The sequence below is a fragment of the Melospiza georgiana genome, chromosome 8, assembly GCF_028018845.1.
Source record: "Melospiza georgiana isolate bMelGeo1 chromosome 8, bMelGeo1.pri, whole genome shotgun sequence".
NCBI lineage: Eukaryota > Metazoa > Chordata > Aves > Passeriformes > Passerellidae > Melospiza > Melospiza georgiana.
This window is the reverse complement of record NC_080437.1, coordinates 21,456,570-21,472,011: the sequence shown is the minus strand read 5'-3', so window position 1 is coordinate 21,472,011 and position 15,442 is coordinate 21,456,570. Positions and strand designations below refer to the sequence as shown.

The following is a 15,442-nucleotide window of genomic DNA, read 5'->3' as shown; positions in this document are numbered from 1 at the left end:
TGAAAAAAAGAGACCCCACTTATGTCTGTGACTCTGACAAAACAAAAGGGCTTTCAAATCTGTATTGAAAGGTTTTCTTTCCTTAACAAAAGCTGGAGCTGCATTTCAGATCACTCCCCTTTGAACATACTGGTACAAGCAAACTGACAGGAGTGAGCTTGTTGGAATACGGTGAGAGGTGCACAGGCTGAATGATGTTGGTGTTTCATATGTTTGTCATAAGTCTATATATACATACCAACATAAATATGCTTTATATAATAATGTAACAATAGAATAAATCATTCAGATATATAAAAATATATAAATGTATTATAGAGTCCCAATGCACTAGTATTGAACCGTCACCTGTGACAAGGTTATTTACATTTTATGTAATTTTTGTTCTGGAGAAAAGTAGAAGCTAATGAAGAATAATCTCCTTCAAGTAAGGCATATAAACAATTGCTTAATAATTCATAGGAGTTGCTAGTAAGGAAGCATCCCCCTTCTCGCCCTGCAGAGCAGCCCCAGGCAGATAGCTTACAGAATAGGAAACACACTGTGTAAGTGCCAAGAAATGCAGCTGATTGAAATAGTTCTCTCCCTTTCCACGAAGAGAAACTATACATTCAGTCATTACTGCTGTAAAAAGTCAGTTAAAGTGACAGTGACAAAATATAATTGAACAAATTATCTTCCTCTCAAAGTAAAAAAAGGGCATTATAGAACAGAACAAAAGAAGCAAAAATGGCAACTGTGAGCAATTTCCACTTTCCTTCACTCCTCCTAGGGAGCTCTGACCCTCAATGGCACTCAAGCTGTAGTTCTGTTTTCTGACTTTGTACTGTACTGCCAGAAATCTCTGGAAAGTCACCACCACAAACTTTAAGATTACATAATATTTTATATCTCCTTTGTTTTTTTTTCTCTCCATGGTGCTTCATGCTATGAACAAGAAAGAAATACTCCCTCTTGTCTGCTCCTAATTCTCTAACTGAGTAACTTAAAAGGAGTATGTATTTTATGATTGCATCATTTCTACTCAAGCAGGTTGCAGAATGGTAACTGATAACCTTCTGCCTATTCCTGTTTTTTCTATCTGTGTTTCAAAGATTATCTGCCCTTCCCTCTTTCAAGCCCTTTGGCTTTAGTAGCTGCGTGGAACAAGCTTTTATAGTAATTTCAGTTATACATAGTGGCAACTAAATAAGAGGAAAAATTATTTCCAGGATTTCCAAGAACCTCTCCAAGAGAGAGGTAGAAAAAAAGAAGTTACCAAAGAAAAGCTACCAAAATTCCCAAACATGTTTTTTTTTAAAGATCCAGAAATTGGGGTAGATTGGGGAAAGAATTTTAAATGAAAAATATGTTTGGGACTTATATTGTTGAAACTCCAAATTTAGATATTTCAAAATGAAGCACTGTATTTTGGAAAGATCTAAATTTAAGAAACCACTGAGAGGAGATGCTTACCAGAAGAAGCACCTACCCAAGGCAGTACATGCATAAATTCTAGCATGCTCATTTCTTCTTTTTCATAATCATATGCCATCAATTTTTGATTTTGTTTTCTGGATTCCTTTTAAAGTTTCTTGTATTTTCCTTCTTTTTTTCCACTGTGCATCACTGACTGATCTTAATCTTTATGAGTAACAACTTATTCAAAGGGAACTGATCTTTACTCAGTTTTATGGCTAATCTGATAACTCATAACTAAAAATAGTACTGACACATCAGGAAGTGCAGTGAGGCAAAGAGAACATGCCAAGATTGCATTCACTGCATAAATGGCTCCAATAAACAACTGGAATTGTAAGAATCCCTGTCCTGGAAGTTTTTTATGTATAGTGAGTACTCAGATACCTCCAATCCACGAAATGAGACAATATGCCTGAATAAAACCCCACCCACAATTCTTTTGCCAGAAAGGAGACTTTTCTAAATTCAGACTTTCACACTGGTTGCCTTGCCAAGTTTATATTGAAAATATAGATTCTCCTAAAGAAGTAGAAATAATAACCTTGTACATGTTTTATCAAGCACTGCCAGTTTGAAACATTAGGAATTCTGTTCATTACCTGCACTGTATCACTGCATAAACTAAGAACATACCTGACATGGAGGAGTTACACCTGAGAGAGAGGCACACAGGCTGTGTAAGTACACATTTATTGTTAAAAACTCCTTTCACTGAGAATAGCATGATATACTTGTAACAATCTATGAAACTTCACTGCAGTACAACAGCAAGTGCTGCTGCTTCCTCAGAGTAGCAGGCCAAGGCCTGAATGCCACCCATCACCACAGTGCTTACAAAACTTATTACAGTTTTGGCCTGTGGCAAATACAAATGATCCACAAACCAGTGCACTGCTGTTCGTTTTCTTTTCCAACAGCGAGTTCTTTCCCAAGAGTGAGTGAACTACAGTTCACTCTATTGGTTTGCTTAGATGTTTGTTTTCTTTGGTGGAAATAAAATGATAGAAAAAGGAAGAATCATACAGAATTTCATTAGGTGAGTAAAAGAAAATATGTTTTTGTCCAAGATGTATTGGAATAACAGCCTTTTCCATGTGCTTAAAGAGAATTTAAAAATTGCATAACTTTTTAAAGATCACCATCTAAATTTGCATAAGCTCTGCAGACATTCATGTGAAATACAAGAATGAAAACACTGTGGTCTTCAGAGTACGTAGAAATTATTTTTAATTTATCCTTCCAGGAATACTAGCTATAGAGACTTGATTGCTTAGCAAGCAGTGCATTTAAGCCATCTGAGGACAGAAGCATGACCTTTATGTGACCAAAGTCAGCTAAGCAGTATACCTTTAATACTGGATTGAAAGCACCCTAACAAGTATAGAAGCAGAATTCTAATATTGTCCTGCTTATCCATTATTTTTCAATTCTTCAGAAGTAAAGAAAATAAATTCTTCCATTCTGGAGACCCCAGAACTTTTTTTACTTCCTACTTCTACTGAATTTACCTATTTCAATACTTTCAGTTTCCTGAGGAGCAACTGCTAGTAGTGCAATCTGGAAAATGCAGTTAAAAAGAGCCTCAGGGTATCTCCCTTATATTGACCATAACTGCAGGATTCCCTATTATTTCAGTGTTCCACCCCATCTCCTGTTTTATAATACTATTCATTACAACCACCAGCTCAGGAAGAAGAAAACTGTGATACTTGGAACATACTGTGACACAAGATTAAAATGTTTGTACAACAGTCCTATATACACATGCAGAAGCAATTAGTGGTGATGGCAAAACCTGGGCTCATTCACCATCCACCTTAACAGGGAAGCTGAAAAGTACAGGTCTCTTCTAACACCTGAGGAGGACATGAAACCCACTAAGACAGACTGGAATTTTGATGGGGAGGCAGGAGCTCATATGGACCACATTTTCTGTGCTGAAAGACTACAAGTTTTCATTCATCTTAAACATAACTTTTGTTTTAAAGTTTTTTTTTTTAATGTGTTTGAACACAGGAGCATGTTGCCCAGGGAGGTGGTGCAGTCTCCATCCTTGGAGATATTCAAAGTCCCAACAGAGAGAGAATCTTGAACTCTAGCTGACCCCACTTCGAACAGGGGAGGGTGGAGCAGATGACCTCTCAGGGCACCAGATGTGCCATCAGCCTCAGCTATTCTGATTCCCAAACAGCTCTGGGTTGGACAGAAGTTTGAATGAATGACCAGGACAATGAAAATCCTTGGTGCTGCAATAATCATCTGTTTTATGGCACTCAGGTGCAGAGGTAAATGGTTATTACAATGCACTTAAGAGTTGGATCCATTTCAGAAGCTGAGAAAGTAATTCTTATCTGGATTTTTGTTAAATCTTTTCAGAAGGAAAGGAAATCATGCAAGTTTATTATTTATTTTGTTACTTCACATTAGTCTGTATTTTTTTGGATGAAATTTTGCCCAACAACTTTAAAAAACTGGTTTTACAGAATTGGCATTTTTACAGAATAAGTGTCATTGATATGGACTACTGTTTTGATTTAAATCTACTACTTTTATAGCTTAAGCAGTACCTAACAGTGCTGACACAGCTATGCTCGAATGAAACTGGGATAGATGTCGCCAGGGTGTTCCACATACCAGGAATCTAGATGCCTTTCCTGCTGGAGCTCTGCAGAGCTCTTAGTGCTGCCCTCAGGAGAGGTGAGTAAGGGCCACCTCAGCCCTCAGTTTATATTATTTAGTTCTCACTAAACCTCCAAGAGCAGCAGTGTTCCAAAAAGCTTATTAGAATATATCAGCAGTGGATAAAAGAAGTTTTGTGATAATGGATAAAGTTCTTATAATCTCTTAGAAAAGTCCCACGGTTCTCCACAAAACTTACTTAATTGCTTTGTCATTTGTGCTTGTTAGTGTTTCTGGAAAGCCACTCTGAGGAGTCAGAAACAGCATTTGCAGGGGGGGAGATGGAAACCAAAGGGTCCCTTATGAGGCACACAGACCAGCGACTCATTACAGGACTTTCAGTACCTGTCAGGCCTGTACCTCAACCTGCAGGGAAATACTGGATTGTTCCTGGCATTTACAGTGACAAAACCTGTGCCTGAATTCTAGATGACAATATTCTTCCTTTGGAAAGAGCAGCCTCTGAAAGCTCTATGTGTGGAGAGTGGTGACTGCAGGAGCTGGCTCGCTTTCTGCACTTATGGAAACCAAATAAATGCATTTCTAGCTGGTGCTGCAGTTACATTTCAATGATCAAATTGCCCATGCTTACTAAAGTCTTTTCTTATGGAGTTTGCACTCAGCAAAGACATTATAGGTGATGTGCTGGAGAAAGGAACAGCCAGTTCTGGGCACAGTATCACAGAGATGAGACTTAATCTGTACTTGAAAAAGCTGCATTAGACATTGACCTGCACATTTATGCAGGTACTTAATTTTCCAATCTAGGGCAGCATGCCTGCAAATTACATTTGCCTGCTGCTTAGTTTGGGCAGCTGCAACTGCTCTGTTTCCTTGTTCAGAGAAGAGGGTTGTACTTTACAAGGAGAACTTGGAAGCTCTCAAGCTGAGACAAACCTGGCAGTTTGACCAGGAGCAAACAGAACACTTCATGTATCTTGGCGCAAACAAACACTGCCCTCAGATGTTCCCTTTCAAAACCAGACACGGAGGGGTACGGAGGGGGTTGTTGCAGTCTCTTTGAAACTCTCAACAGCTCAGCACTTGCCACTTTAAAAAAATTTACTATTATAAAATAAATATATAATCTACACATTTTAAGAAATAGCCAGAAATTGTAAGAACTCATTAAAATTTGTTCTGTGTCTGTACTGTGGACCATGTTTAGGCTCTGGTTTTGTTCACTGAAGATGAGCTAGCCAGCTGCTCCTGCTGTTACTGACTCCAAAGGCACCTCACCCAGCGACTGTGCAGCCAGCCACAAAAATTGGGGTGAGTGTGTTCTGCTGCACCCCCAGGGCCCAGGGGATGGGCCAGGTGTTCCCCTGAGACACCTGTGGGATCAGCAGCCTGGGATGGCTGCTGAGAGAGAATCCCCACTGCTCTTCCACCAAAACTCATCTGGGGAAGGACAGCTCTAACTTTGTGTTGGTGATTCACGGAACAGCGGCCTGTGAAAGCTGCCTTGGAGTGCAAGGAAGTGTAAGTTTCTTCAGAAAGCAGCAGGCTGCTAGGCTTATTTGCACCTTTCTCTCTAAATTAAACTCCGATTAATAGATAAGTGCATTAAGAAAAAGTAACTTCTTAATTAAGAGAAATTTGGGAAAATTTGTGTCTCCAGAGAAAATATTAAAGCTTTCAGTATAGACTTTGTAGAGAGCTATGTTGATAGGAAATGTAACACAAGTTGTTCATAAATACTGCAGCATATATTTAATTATTTTCTTGGTTTATAGCAACAGAAGTTCAGATAATGTAAATATTTAGAAATAATTCTGATTTCAACACAACCTTATTAATTGATTTCTCTTATTTTAATAATTGATATAGCACATCTAATTTTTAGTTAAGAACAATTTGTGAAACAATTCTGGTCATATTAATCAACTGCTGGCTCAAGATAATGAAATACTTACAGCCTCTGGTGGGTTAGCATGGACTATAAAATGTGCTAAATTAGAGACACCAAAAGCTTGAAATAGCTTTTATGAGGTAGCTTGAGGGAAAACCTAAAATCGTTTGTAGGAAATAGCTTTTATCTACCATTTGGCATTCATTTTGCTAAAGCTGTAGATTACATTTCCCTTTGTTAAGAATAAAGAAATAAACAGGGATTAATTTATGCAGCTAAGAGATTAATGTGAGCATAAATCTTTCCTTTTAATAGAAATTCCTCCCATTTTAATTATTGATAACAGTTCAACTTGCTCGAAAGGGGAAAAAATAGCATTTTAAATTTATTCTGCTTCTTTTACTCTGCACTTTTTTATGGGTGAGGAAAAAGGACTACTCCTGTTTTTCTCTCTACCCTTTCCGATTCCCCTGCCCAAAGGCACCGGCAGCATTGCTTTCTTAGGGAAAATATCCAAGGAGGTGGCTACATTTCTGTACCTCACTAACAATCCTGACTGAACTGCCCAGCAGGTTCGCATCTTCATTTTCACCCGGAGCAGGCAGCAGCTCTGGCAGGGAGCGATGCGCTGTCCCTGCTCATTGACTCGGCAGCACTGACGGGGGCACCGGGGCCATCCCGGCTCTTCCACGGGGCGCGGAGCGGGTCCAGGGAGGTCCCACGGTGACAGCCGGGCCAGGCGAGGCTGCGGCCGCTGCACTATCTCGGGGCAGTATGTGGGTGCACTATGTGGGTGCAGTATCTCGGGGCAGTATGTGGGTGCACTTTGTGGGTGCAGTATCTCGGGGCACTATGTGGGTGCACTATGTGGGTGCAGTGTCCGGGCGATGGGCCCGGCCAGGCTGAGCTGAGCTGAGCTGAGGGGTCAGTGCCGCGGGCACACACAGCGCTGCTTTCACTTTGGGCGCGCAAATGACGCAACGACGCCCCCAAAATAACTTCGCGTCACCTTTCCCCAGTGTTTTATCTCTTCTGCTCGCAAACAGCCGCGGCCTGCGCGGCCCCCTCCGCTCTCCGGCGAGGTCAGAGCTCCCCCTCCCGAGGCACCACGGCCTCGCTGCTCCCCGGCACCGCTCCCGCTGCCCTCGCCGGGTGTCTCTCCGGGGGACGCCAGGAAGGAAGCGGCGGGGCGCTGCCCCCTGCTCCGCCGCCGCCCGGCTCGCAGGCAGGTACCGGCCGCGGGAGGGCCGGGCCGCCCGGGCGATTCCAGGCGGGGCCTGGCGGGGGGTGGCGGAGCCGGGACCCGGTGCAGCCTCCCCCGCGGGTGCTCGGCGCTACGGGCGGGCGGGGGGAAGGCGGCGGGCGGCGCTGGGCGGCCGCACCGCATGCGCAGGAGGGCAGGTGTCGCCGGCAGCCGAGGAGCCGCCGGGAGCATCGCGGCAGCTCCGCGTCCTCATGGTGCTGTGTCAGGGCGGAGAGGGCGACGCTGCTCCGGCAGCGGGCGGGCAGGAGCCGGAGGTGCCGCCGGGCCGGGAGGACGGGCCGGGTGCGGTGCAGCCGTGCCCGGCGCCCGGCGTCGAGGCGGCGGGTGCCGAGGAGCGCCGCGCTTGTGGCTGCTGCTCGGGCATGTCCTGGCCGTTCTGCTGCGAGGCACCTGGTGAGGAGAGAGAGTCGGGCAGGGGGGCAGCGTCGTCCCGGCAGGGCTGCCCTCTCTCGGGGTGACATTGCCGGGCCACGGGGGATGAAGAGGCGGCCCGAGGGCATCGGGCCGTCCGCACGTGGCGGCGGGGCGGGGAGCGGCCTCGGGCGGCTGCAGAGGGCGCCCGGCATCGGTGCCCGCCCCGCCGGCGGCAGGAGCCGCTTCGCCGCTTCCGAGCCGTCCCCGGCGGCGGCAGCTCGCACCTGGTGCCCGCGGGTCACCTGCGAGCGGGTTCGGCCTCGCCCTCGTCCTCCCGTCCTCTTGAGCGGACAAGCTGGCCCCGGTGAGGGAATCAACTCCCTGTGCCTGTGTGCCTGGCGCGGCTCGGCCGGGTGCCCGGTGCCCCCCGCCCCGGGAGCGGGCACAGCGGCGGCACCGCTCACCCCCAGGGCCGGGCGGCTCTGTCGCCTCGGGAGCAGTTATTCCTCGGGAAAACAGTACTTCCTGTTTTTAAAGTTTTAAAGACTTGACCGGTTTGGATAAATAGAGGTGCCTTCTGCCTGTGTGAACTTCTGACACTATAAATGCATTTGAGAGCGCGCTTTAGGTGGTCCACGTACTTGGGACTGTGACTTCCTGATAAAGCCACAAATTGATAAAGCCACAAACGTGTTGGGAAATATGTAACATGTAGGTTTAAAGTGGAGTTGTCTTAAAACATAAATGCCACCTTAAAATAATTTCTGAAGTTATCTGGAGTACTTTTTTTAAAACAACTTCACTGAAAATGTGTTTGTCATTAAAATGACTGTAATTGACTTTCCAGCAGAAAATAGATTTGTTGGTGAGCTGTGGAGAGGCCAGAGTCCTTCATCAGTGAAATTCACATTAGTGTCACTTACAAAGCAAAGCTTGGGGGGAAAAAACCCAGTGTTTGAAATCCTGAGAAACTTTGATTAATTAGCCAGAAAGAGTACTTCGGTTTTGGGTTGTCTGCCTCATAAAATTGTTGACTGAGGTGATGACTGAAGACTATGAATCACCCCTAGATCTTGTCTGCATGACCATGATTAGTTCCAATGCAGGCTGTTGTGCTCCTGGCACTTTACACAAGTCAAAGAGAGCTCTTCTACTTTTTATAACTTGGGGAATCTTCTGCCTTTCCTGAAGGTCTAAGACAATCATCTTCTCACTGACTATCTTTCCCAAAGCCAGTACTCTTCTGCCTCTCCTGCTATTCTTGAGATTCTTGTATGTGAGAAGTGTGATTTTTTTTCATTGCATGCATTTTGCAAGTGTAAAACTGTTTGCAACAAAGTACAGCATTAAAAACTCAATTAGAATTTACATCTAAAACAGGTCACAGTGGGGGGCATTTACCTATGACTTAAAACAGAAGTGGAAGATTGTTTGAAAGTATTATGTGTGGAGATGGCCAGGAAATAAAACTGGAAAACTAAATCTGCAGCCAGTCAAAAAAAGAGGACTTGGGTACTGCTTGAAATCTTTTGATTTTCAAGCTGCTGCATTCTTTGAAATGAGTGCTTGACTTTTTTGATGGTGTTAGGCTGGTATTTTGAGGCTTAATATTTTGTGGGGTGGGAATGTTATCTTAATGTAACTCCTCTCTAAAACTTACTTTGAAATAAGTACTCTTCAGAACTGCAGTTCTTGTTTTTGGTGGAAGAACTTAGACCATTTTATTTTTAAAAGGAAATAAAACACTTTCTTATTGCACTAAGTTCATGCTTTGGCAATTCAAGGTGTTGATGGTTTAAATTCTAGTATTACAAGATTCTAAAGATTCTGGTTTTGATAGGCTTGGTCTATTGGGTAGCTTACAGAAATTAGTTCCTTCTGATTTTTGTTTGTTCCTTACAATACAGAGTTTAGTTTTGGATATAAGATCCTTTCAGTATATTTTGCTTTAATTTGATTGGTTTTCCATTTCAGCGCTTCCTTTATTTAGGTTGGCTTCATTCTGTAATAATCAGAGAAGCTATCATGCCTGAGATAAGTTAATAGTTCTGTTTGTGCTGTGTTCATCCCTAAGCCAGCCTGGGTTTGGATTTCCCATTTCAGTTATAAGCCAGTCTGATTCCTCTTGTTTCAATATTAGTGACTGTTAATTTTGAAGTTCTGTTATGTGGCTGTGTGGATTAAGCTATTACGTAGTTCATGGACACTTTTTAAACACTTTGTTTCATAGCTGGTAGGTGTCCTGGTCCAGTGTTGGTTTGTGGTAGTTTTTATAGTCAGTTTTATGTAAGAGGCTGTTGCTAAACAGAAATATTTCAAGTAGAAGCTGTAACTCTCAGCTGCAATGTGGCAGGATTCCTTGAGAAGTAAACCTTTTGCCTACTTGCGGTTGCTGTTGTAAAGCCTGGGTCCCTAGGACTCCTGCCTGGAGTCTTCCTTCTAGGCAGTAAGTAAGATGCACTTTCTCAGCCTTGAGTGCTGATCTCAAGGAAGATCAAAATGGTTTGTGACAAGTTTTGTTAATTTAAAAAAAAAAAAACCTCTCAAAACCATACTTAGTTGCTAAGCAACTCGCAGCAGTACCCAGCTGATGGTGTTTTGGAGGATCCATAAGGCTCACCGGCTGCCACACTAATGTGAGATGAGGCACCCTTTTATCAAAACACTGCCTCTGGGACATGGAGTTCTTGCTCCTATCTTTAGAGGGAGTTGCAGAAGAAAAGGTAGCTCCCAGTGTTTTATGCAGGTAGAGAAAAAAGAGATAGTGAGGTGACATCCCACTCAGAATTTTAGATGGGCTCTGTTTTCCTTGGTGTTCACCTCTAGGTTCAGTGGAAATACTGTTCCTTTTATGCAACAAAGCAATAACAAAAAAGGCTGATTTCTTTGGAGATTGCTGCTGCTGACTTCAACACAGTTCTCTGTCTGTCTCACAGTTCTCCCTCTCCTTGCTTGCCTTTTTTTTTTTTTTTTTTTTTTTTAATCAGAGTGGAGAAAATGAGTGGAACGAGGAAGAGTATGTTGTTGAAAAGAGCCTGAGGCAGTGACAAAACTTGAATAGAAACATTAGACTTGGGAAACTTTCAGGAAGGGGAAGTCTGATAAATAAGCATAAACTAAGGTCTTCATGGAATTATGATAAATACCAGGCCTTTGATGTTCTAACATTAGTTACTTAAATTTATTCTGCTTAAAAATCTGTATTTGATGCCTATTTGAAGAAAATATTTGGATTCTTACAGCGAGATAAAAATGTTATCGGTCTTGGTCAAATTTAGGGTGATTTAGTTGCAAAATAAACATGAGGTATAATAAAAATGAACTTCTGTAAAGAGATTTTATATTGTGTATTTGTGAGAAAGGAAATTAACTTTTGCTTAGGAACCTTAGTTAACTAAGAAGCTGATTCCCAAGATAATAGTTTCAGAGTCTGACCATGGACTGTTTTGTAGTCAGTTACATTTGTTGGTTCCTGGGCAGAATTGTGACTAGTCCCTATATAAATCACCCGTACTAGTTGATATCTACAAGAAGTAAAGTCTGCTCTCTCGTGTAGAACTGCAGTGTTATGTATCTCTGTACACTGCAGTGTACAGAGCTCTCTGATCAGAAAAGTCTTCTAATGGATCCTTATTAACTGCAGTTTTATCTGTTGCAGGGGCAAAGAAGAAAGCTGCGTGCCCAGGACTTGGTCTGTTTTATACCATACTGTCTGCCTTCCTTTTCTCAGTGGCCTCTTTACTTCTTAAAAAAATAGAAGACGTACATTCAGTGGAAGTGAGTGCATTTCGATGTGTTTTCCAAATGGCATTTGTTCTTCCTGGTTTAATATACTACAAGTAAGTGTAAAAATGTTTAAATTTCAAGTTATTTCTTAAAACTAGATCTAGAATTATCACTCAAATATGATTGCAATGCAGTGGTATTTTAGTTTGGACGTCAGTTGCATAACTGCATTATTTTAGATTAGTTGTTCGTTTCTTAATATGATTCAGAAAACTGAAAATCCTTGACTCCCTGAATGGTAGAGGCTTCTACTAGGATTATTGTATCAAATGCTTTGATTTCCACAAAGGAGTGATCTTAAAAAACAGAAGATAGTTTGTGGATGCTGTTGAGTTATTTTGGAAGTGAAAAATTAATCACTAGAAGAACAGGTTCTGAACTCTGAATGTGATTGGGGGTCATGATGGAAATAAGCTGGTCTGTGATCAGACAGTTAAGAATATTTGGGTATTAAACTCCTTTGACTAGAAAGGTATATACCATACTTAAATATGTTTGGATGTTAGTCATGAAATAAGCAAGGTAGTGACATTAATATAACATTTCTGTTTTTCAGAACAGGGTTTTTGGGACCAAAAGGTAAAAGAATTTTTCTTTTCTTCCGAGGATTCCTTGGCTCTACTGCAATGGTTCTTCTCTACTATGCTTACCAAGTCATGCCACTAGCTGATGCCACTGTTATAACTTTTACCAGTCCTGTTTTTACATCATTGCTGGCATGGATCTTTCTCAAAGAGAAATACAGCCTTTGGGATGTTCTGTTCACTCTCTTTGCAGTCACTGGAGTGATTCTTATTGCCAGACCACCATTTCTGTTTGGCTCACGTGTTACAGGGATTGAAGGAAGTTACTCAGATCACCTTAAAGGAACTATAGCAGCGATTGCAAGCACGTTATCTGCAGCTTCAACTATTGTTATACTAAGGAAGGTGGGAAAGTCTGTGCATTATTTTTTGTCAATTTGGTATTATGCAGTCATTGGATTAATTGGATGTGTTATAGCATTGTTTGTTTTGAATGAATGGCGTTTACCACATTGTGGTAGAGATAGGGTTTTTCTAATATTAATAGGCTTGTTAGGGTTGGGGGGTCAGATATTTCTCACAAAAGCATTACAGATAGAGAAAGCTGGACCTGTGTCAATAATGAGAACAATGGATGTGGTGTTTGCTTTTATTTTACAAGTTCTTTTTCTCAATCATATACCAACTTGGTGGACTGTGGGTGGTGCCCTTTGTGTAGTAGCCAGTAGTTCCGGAACCGCCATTCGTAAGTGGAGACACAGTGTGAAAAAAGCTAAACAGAGGGAAATCTGACAATACAGACACCAATTCACTACAGAAACAAGCAATCTTGAAAGAAATATAAATACAATATTTATTTTTATTTATTTAAATATCCCATTTACCAAATTGTAGTACCAAATTATATCCAGTAAAATAAGTTGACTTTTTTTTAACCAAAATCGAAGATGTTTTAGCAACTGATGAGGTATATACTTTCTTATATTTAGGCGTGCTAATATGGGCAGTAGAAAGATACTTCAAAGATGTTGCTTCCTTTCAGAATTGTACAATATTTATTTTCCTAAAGTTCCTGGCTCTCCACTTAGACTCTATTTTTCAGAGCAGTGGAAATAAGTCTCCCAGACTTAATAATATTCTGTGCTTGATTACCACAGGGATTGCAGTACAAAAGTTGGAAGAGAATTAAGAGTTGATAATCCTTAAACAACCAGCTCTTATAGAATAGATAAAACTTGTACTTCTATAAGCTTTCTAATTATTATTTTGCACAAAGAGATGCCAAATGTGGATTTAATTCGGATTCTAAAAAAACAAAAGCAATTTCATTTTTCCAAGTAATATCAAGAGAAAATTAACTTGGGAAAATTACCTATCAGCTTTGCTTTTTAAAAAAAAGTATTTTAAGTGTTTGCACTTACTTCACAGACATAGTGAAATAACCTAATCACCTATTTGTTTCACAAGTGATTTTCCCTGTAAACATATCTTTAGTTGCTGTAGTCTCAGTGATGAGAGACAACAGTTAATTCTATACCACACATAAATTAGCCCTTTCTTCTGGTAGGGACTGCTGCGCTGTAGCTGCACTTTTCTTTATTCTATGCAAAAGATTATATATTTTAGGTATTTAATATAGGTTATATTTTATGCTGCTTATGACTCTTTTCAGATCCTTCTATACAAAAGTTCTTTATGAGACCAAGTTTGAGTCTCCTTTGCCTTCATAAACTTAGAAGGATTTACATTAAAGCTTTTGCCTGTTTCCTAAGAATGTACAAGAGTGCAATGTAATTGCAGTTTCACAGAAAATGCAGGCTGGCCAAGGTCATACAGAGATTCTACAGAAGATATTTGAGGAAAGCTTGGTGGAAGGGTGACACTATGCATACAAATCACATTCAGGCATCCACACTGCATCAGACAGTCCTAGTGGGCAACTTCAGTCCCACTTCTCATGCTGGCCCTTTTGAATCTGCATTTATCACTTCTCTTGCACATCTTCTCATTTTTGTAGGCTTTATTTTGAATGCAACAAATACTAAAGAAAAATAGTTTTATTACTGATCTTGGTGTCTTTCACATTTCAGGAGGACTAAGTGTTTAGTATTAGGAAGTGGAATTTTCGCAGGTTGAAACTTTTGGGTCTTATCTCAGTAAAGTTTAAAGAAAATTTTTATTGGAATCTTTATTTGGTCCTTTGTATCTTGAGGAGGTTTTCAGTTACTTACTCAGTCTAATGTTTTTCTAAAGAGAATGCTGTCTTCTATACATTTGATAGATGTTTTTTTCTAAATCACTAAATGTGGTGGACTTTTTTTTGATTTATAGATGTCTGGTCACATGTCTTTTCCTTTGCCAGTTAGCGTTGCATCCTGTCAGGGCAGATCCAGGGACTTCAATCCCAAAGGCATGGAAAGCAAATAGTACTTTAGGGTCAAAGCATCATAATATACTGAGTCAGAAAGGGCCTGTCAGAATCATTGAGTCCAACTCCTGGCCCTGCACAGGACACCCAAAGGGTCACACCACATGCCTGAGAGCATTATCCAAATGTTCCTTAAATCAGATAGGCTTGGTGCTGTGACTGCTTCCCTGGGGACCTTGTTCCAGTCCCCAGATATCCTCTGGATGAGGAACCTCTTCCTAATATCCAGCTTAAACCTCCCCTGACTCAGCTTCAGGGCCTTTACTTGAGTTCTGTCACTGACTACAGGGAAAAGAGATCAGCACCTGCCCCTCCACTTCCCCTTATGAGGATGCTGAAGACCTCAGTGAGGTGTCCCCTCAGTTTCTTCTTCTCCAGGGTGAACAGACCAAGTGACCTTAGCAACTCCTCATAAATCTTCCCCTGCAGACCCTTCACCATCTTCATGGCCCTACATTAAGCTCTCTAATAGCTTAATGTTGTTTTACCTTATGGCACCTAAAACTGCCCCCAGCACTCAGTGCAAGATGCAGAGCAGAGTGGGACAGTCCCCTCCCTCACCCAGCTGGCCATGCTGTGCCCGGTGCTGTGCTGTGCCCAGTGCTGTGCCCAGTGCTGTGCTGTGCCCGGTGCCATGTTGTGCCTGGTGCTGTGCCCAGTGCTGTGCTGTGCCTGGTGCTGTGCCTGGTGCTGTGCCCAGTGCTGTGCTGTGCCCGGTGCCCCCCAGGACACGCTTGGCCCTCCTGGCCACCAGGGCACTGCTGACTCTTACTCACTCACCTTGCCATCCACCAGGCCTCCAAGATCCCTTTCTGTGGTGCTGCTCTCCAGCCTCTCATTCCCCAGTCTGTCTGTTGCCCCACCCCAGGTGCAGAATCTGTCACTTGACCTTGTTAAACTTTGTATGTTTGGTGGTTGCCCAGCCCTCTAATTTATCAAGGTATCTGTAGGGCCTCCCTGCATTTGGGGGAGTCAACAGCTCTTCTCAATTTAGTGTTATTGATATTCCCTGATATTCCTTGGAGTCCTGCATCCAAGTCACTAATGAAGATGTTGAAGAGAACTGGGCTGTGTCTGGAGCCCATTAGAGACTG

General features: G+C 42.1%; 1 protein-coding gene across 1 annotated transcript; it reads left to right on the top strand.

Annotated features, from left to right (window-relative positions):
• The first annotated feature begins 7,377 nt into the window (after positions 1-7,377).
• On the top strand, positions 7,378-14,926 carry SLC35G1 (solute carrier family 35 member G1). Its single transcript, XM_058029258.1, is given in 4 exon segments — positions 7,378-7,412; positions 7,414-7,649; positions 11,269-11,449; positions 11,953-14,926. Coding segments are annotated over 4 exon segments (1,212 nt in total). The 3' UTR covers positions 12,713-14,926.
• The last annotated feature ends 516 nt before the right edge of the window (positions 14,927-15,442 follow it).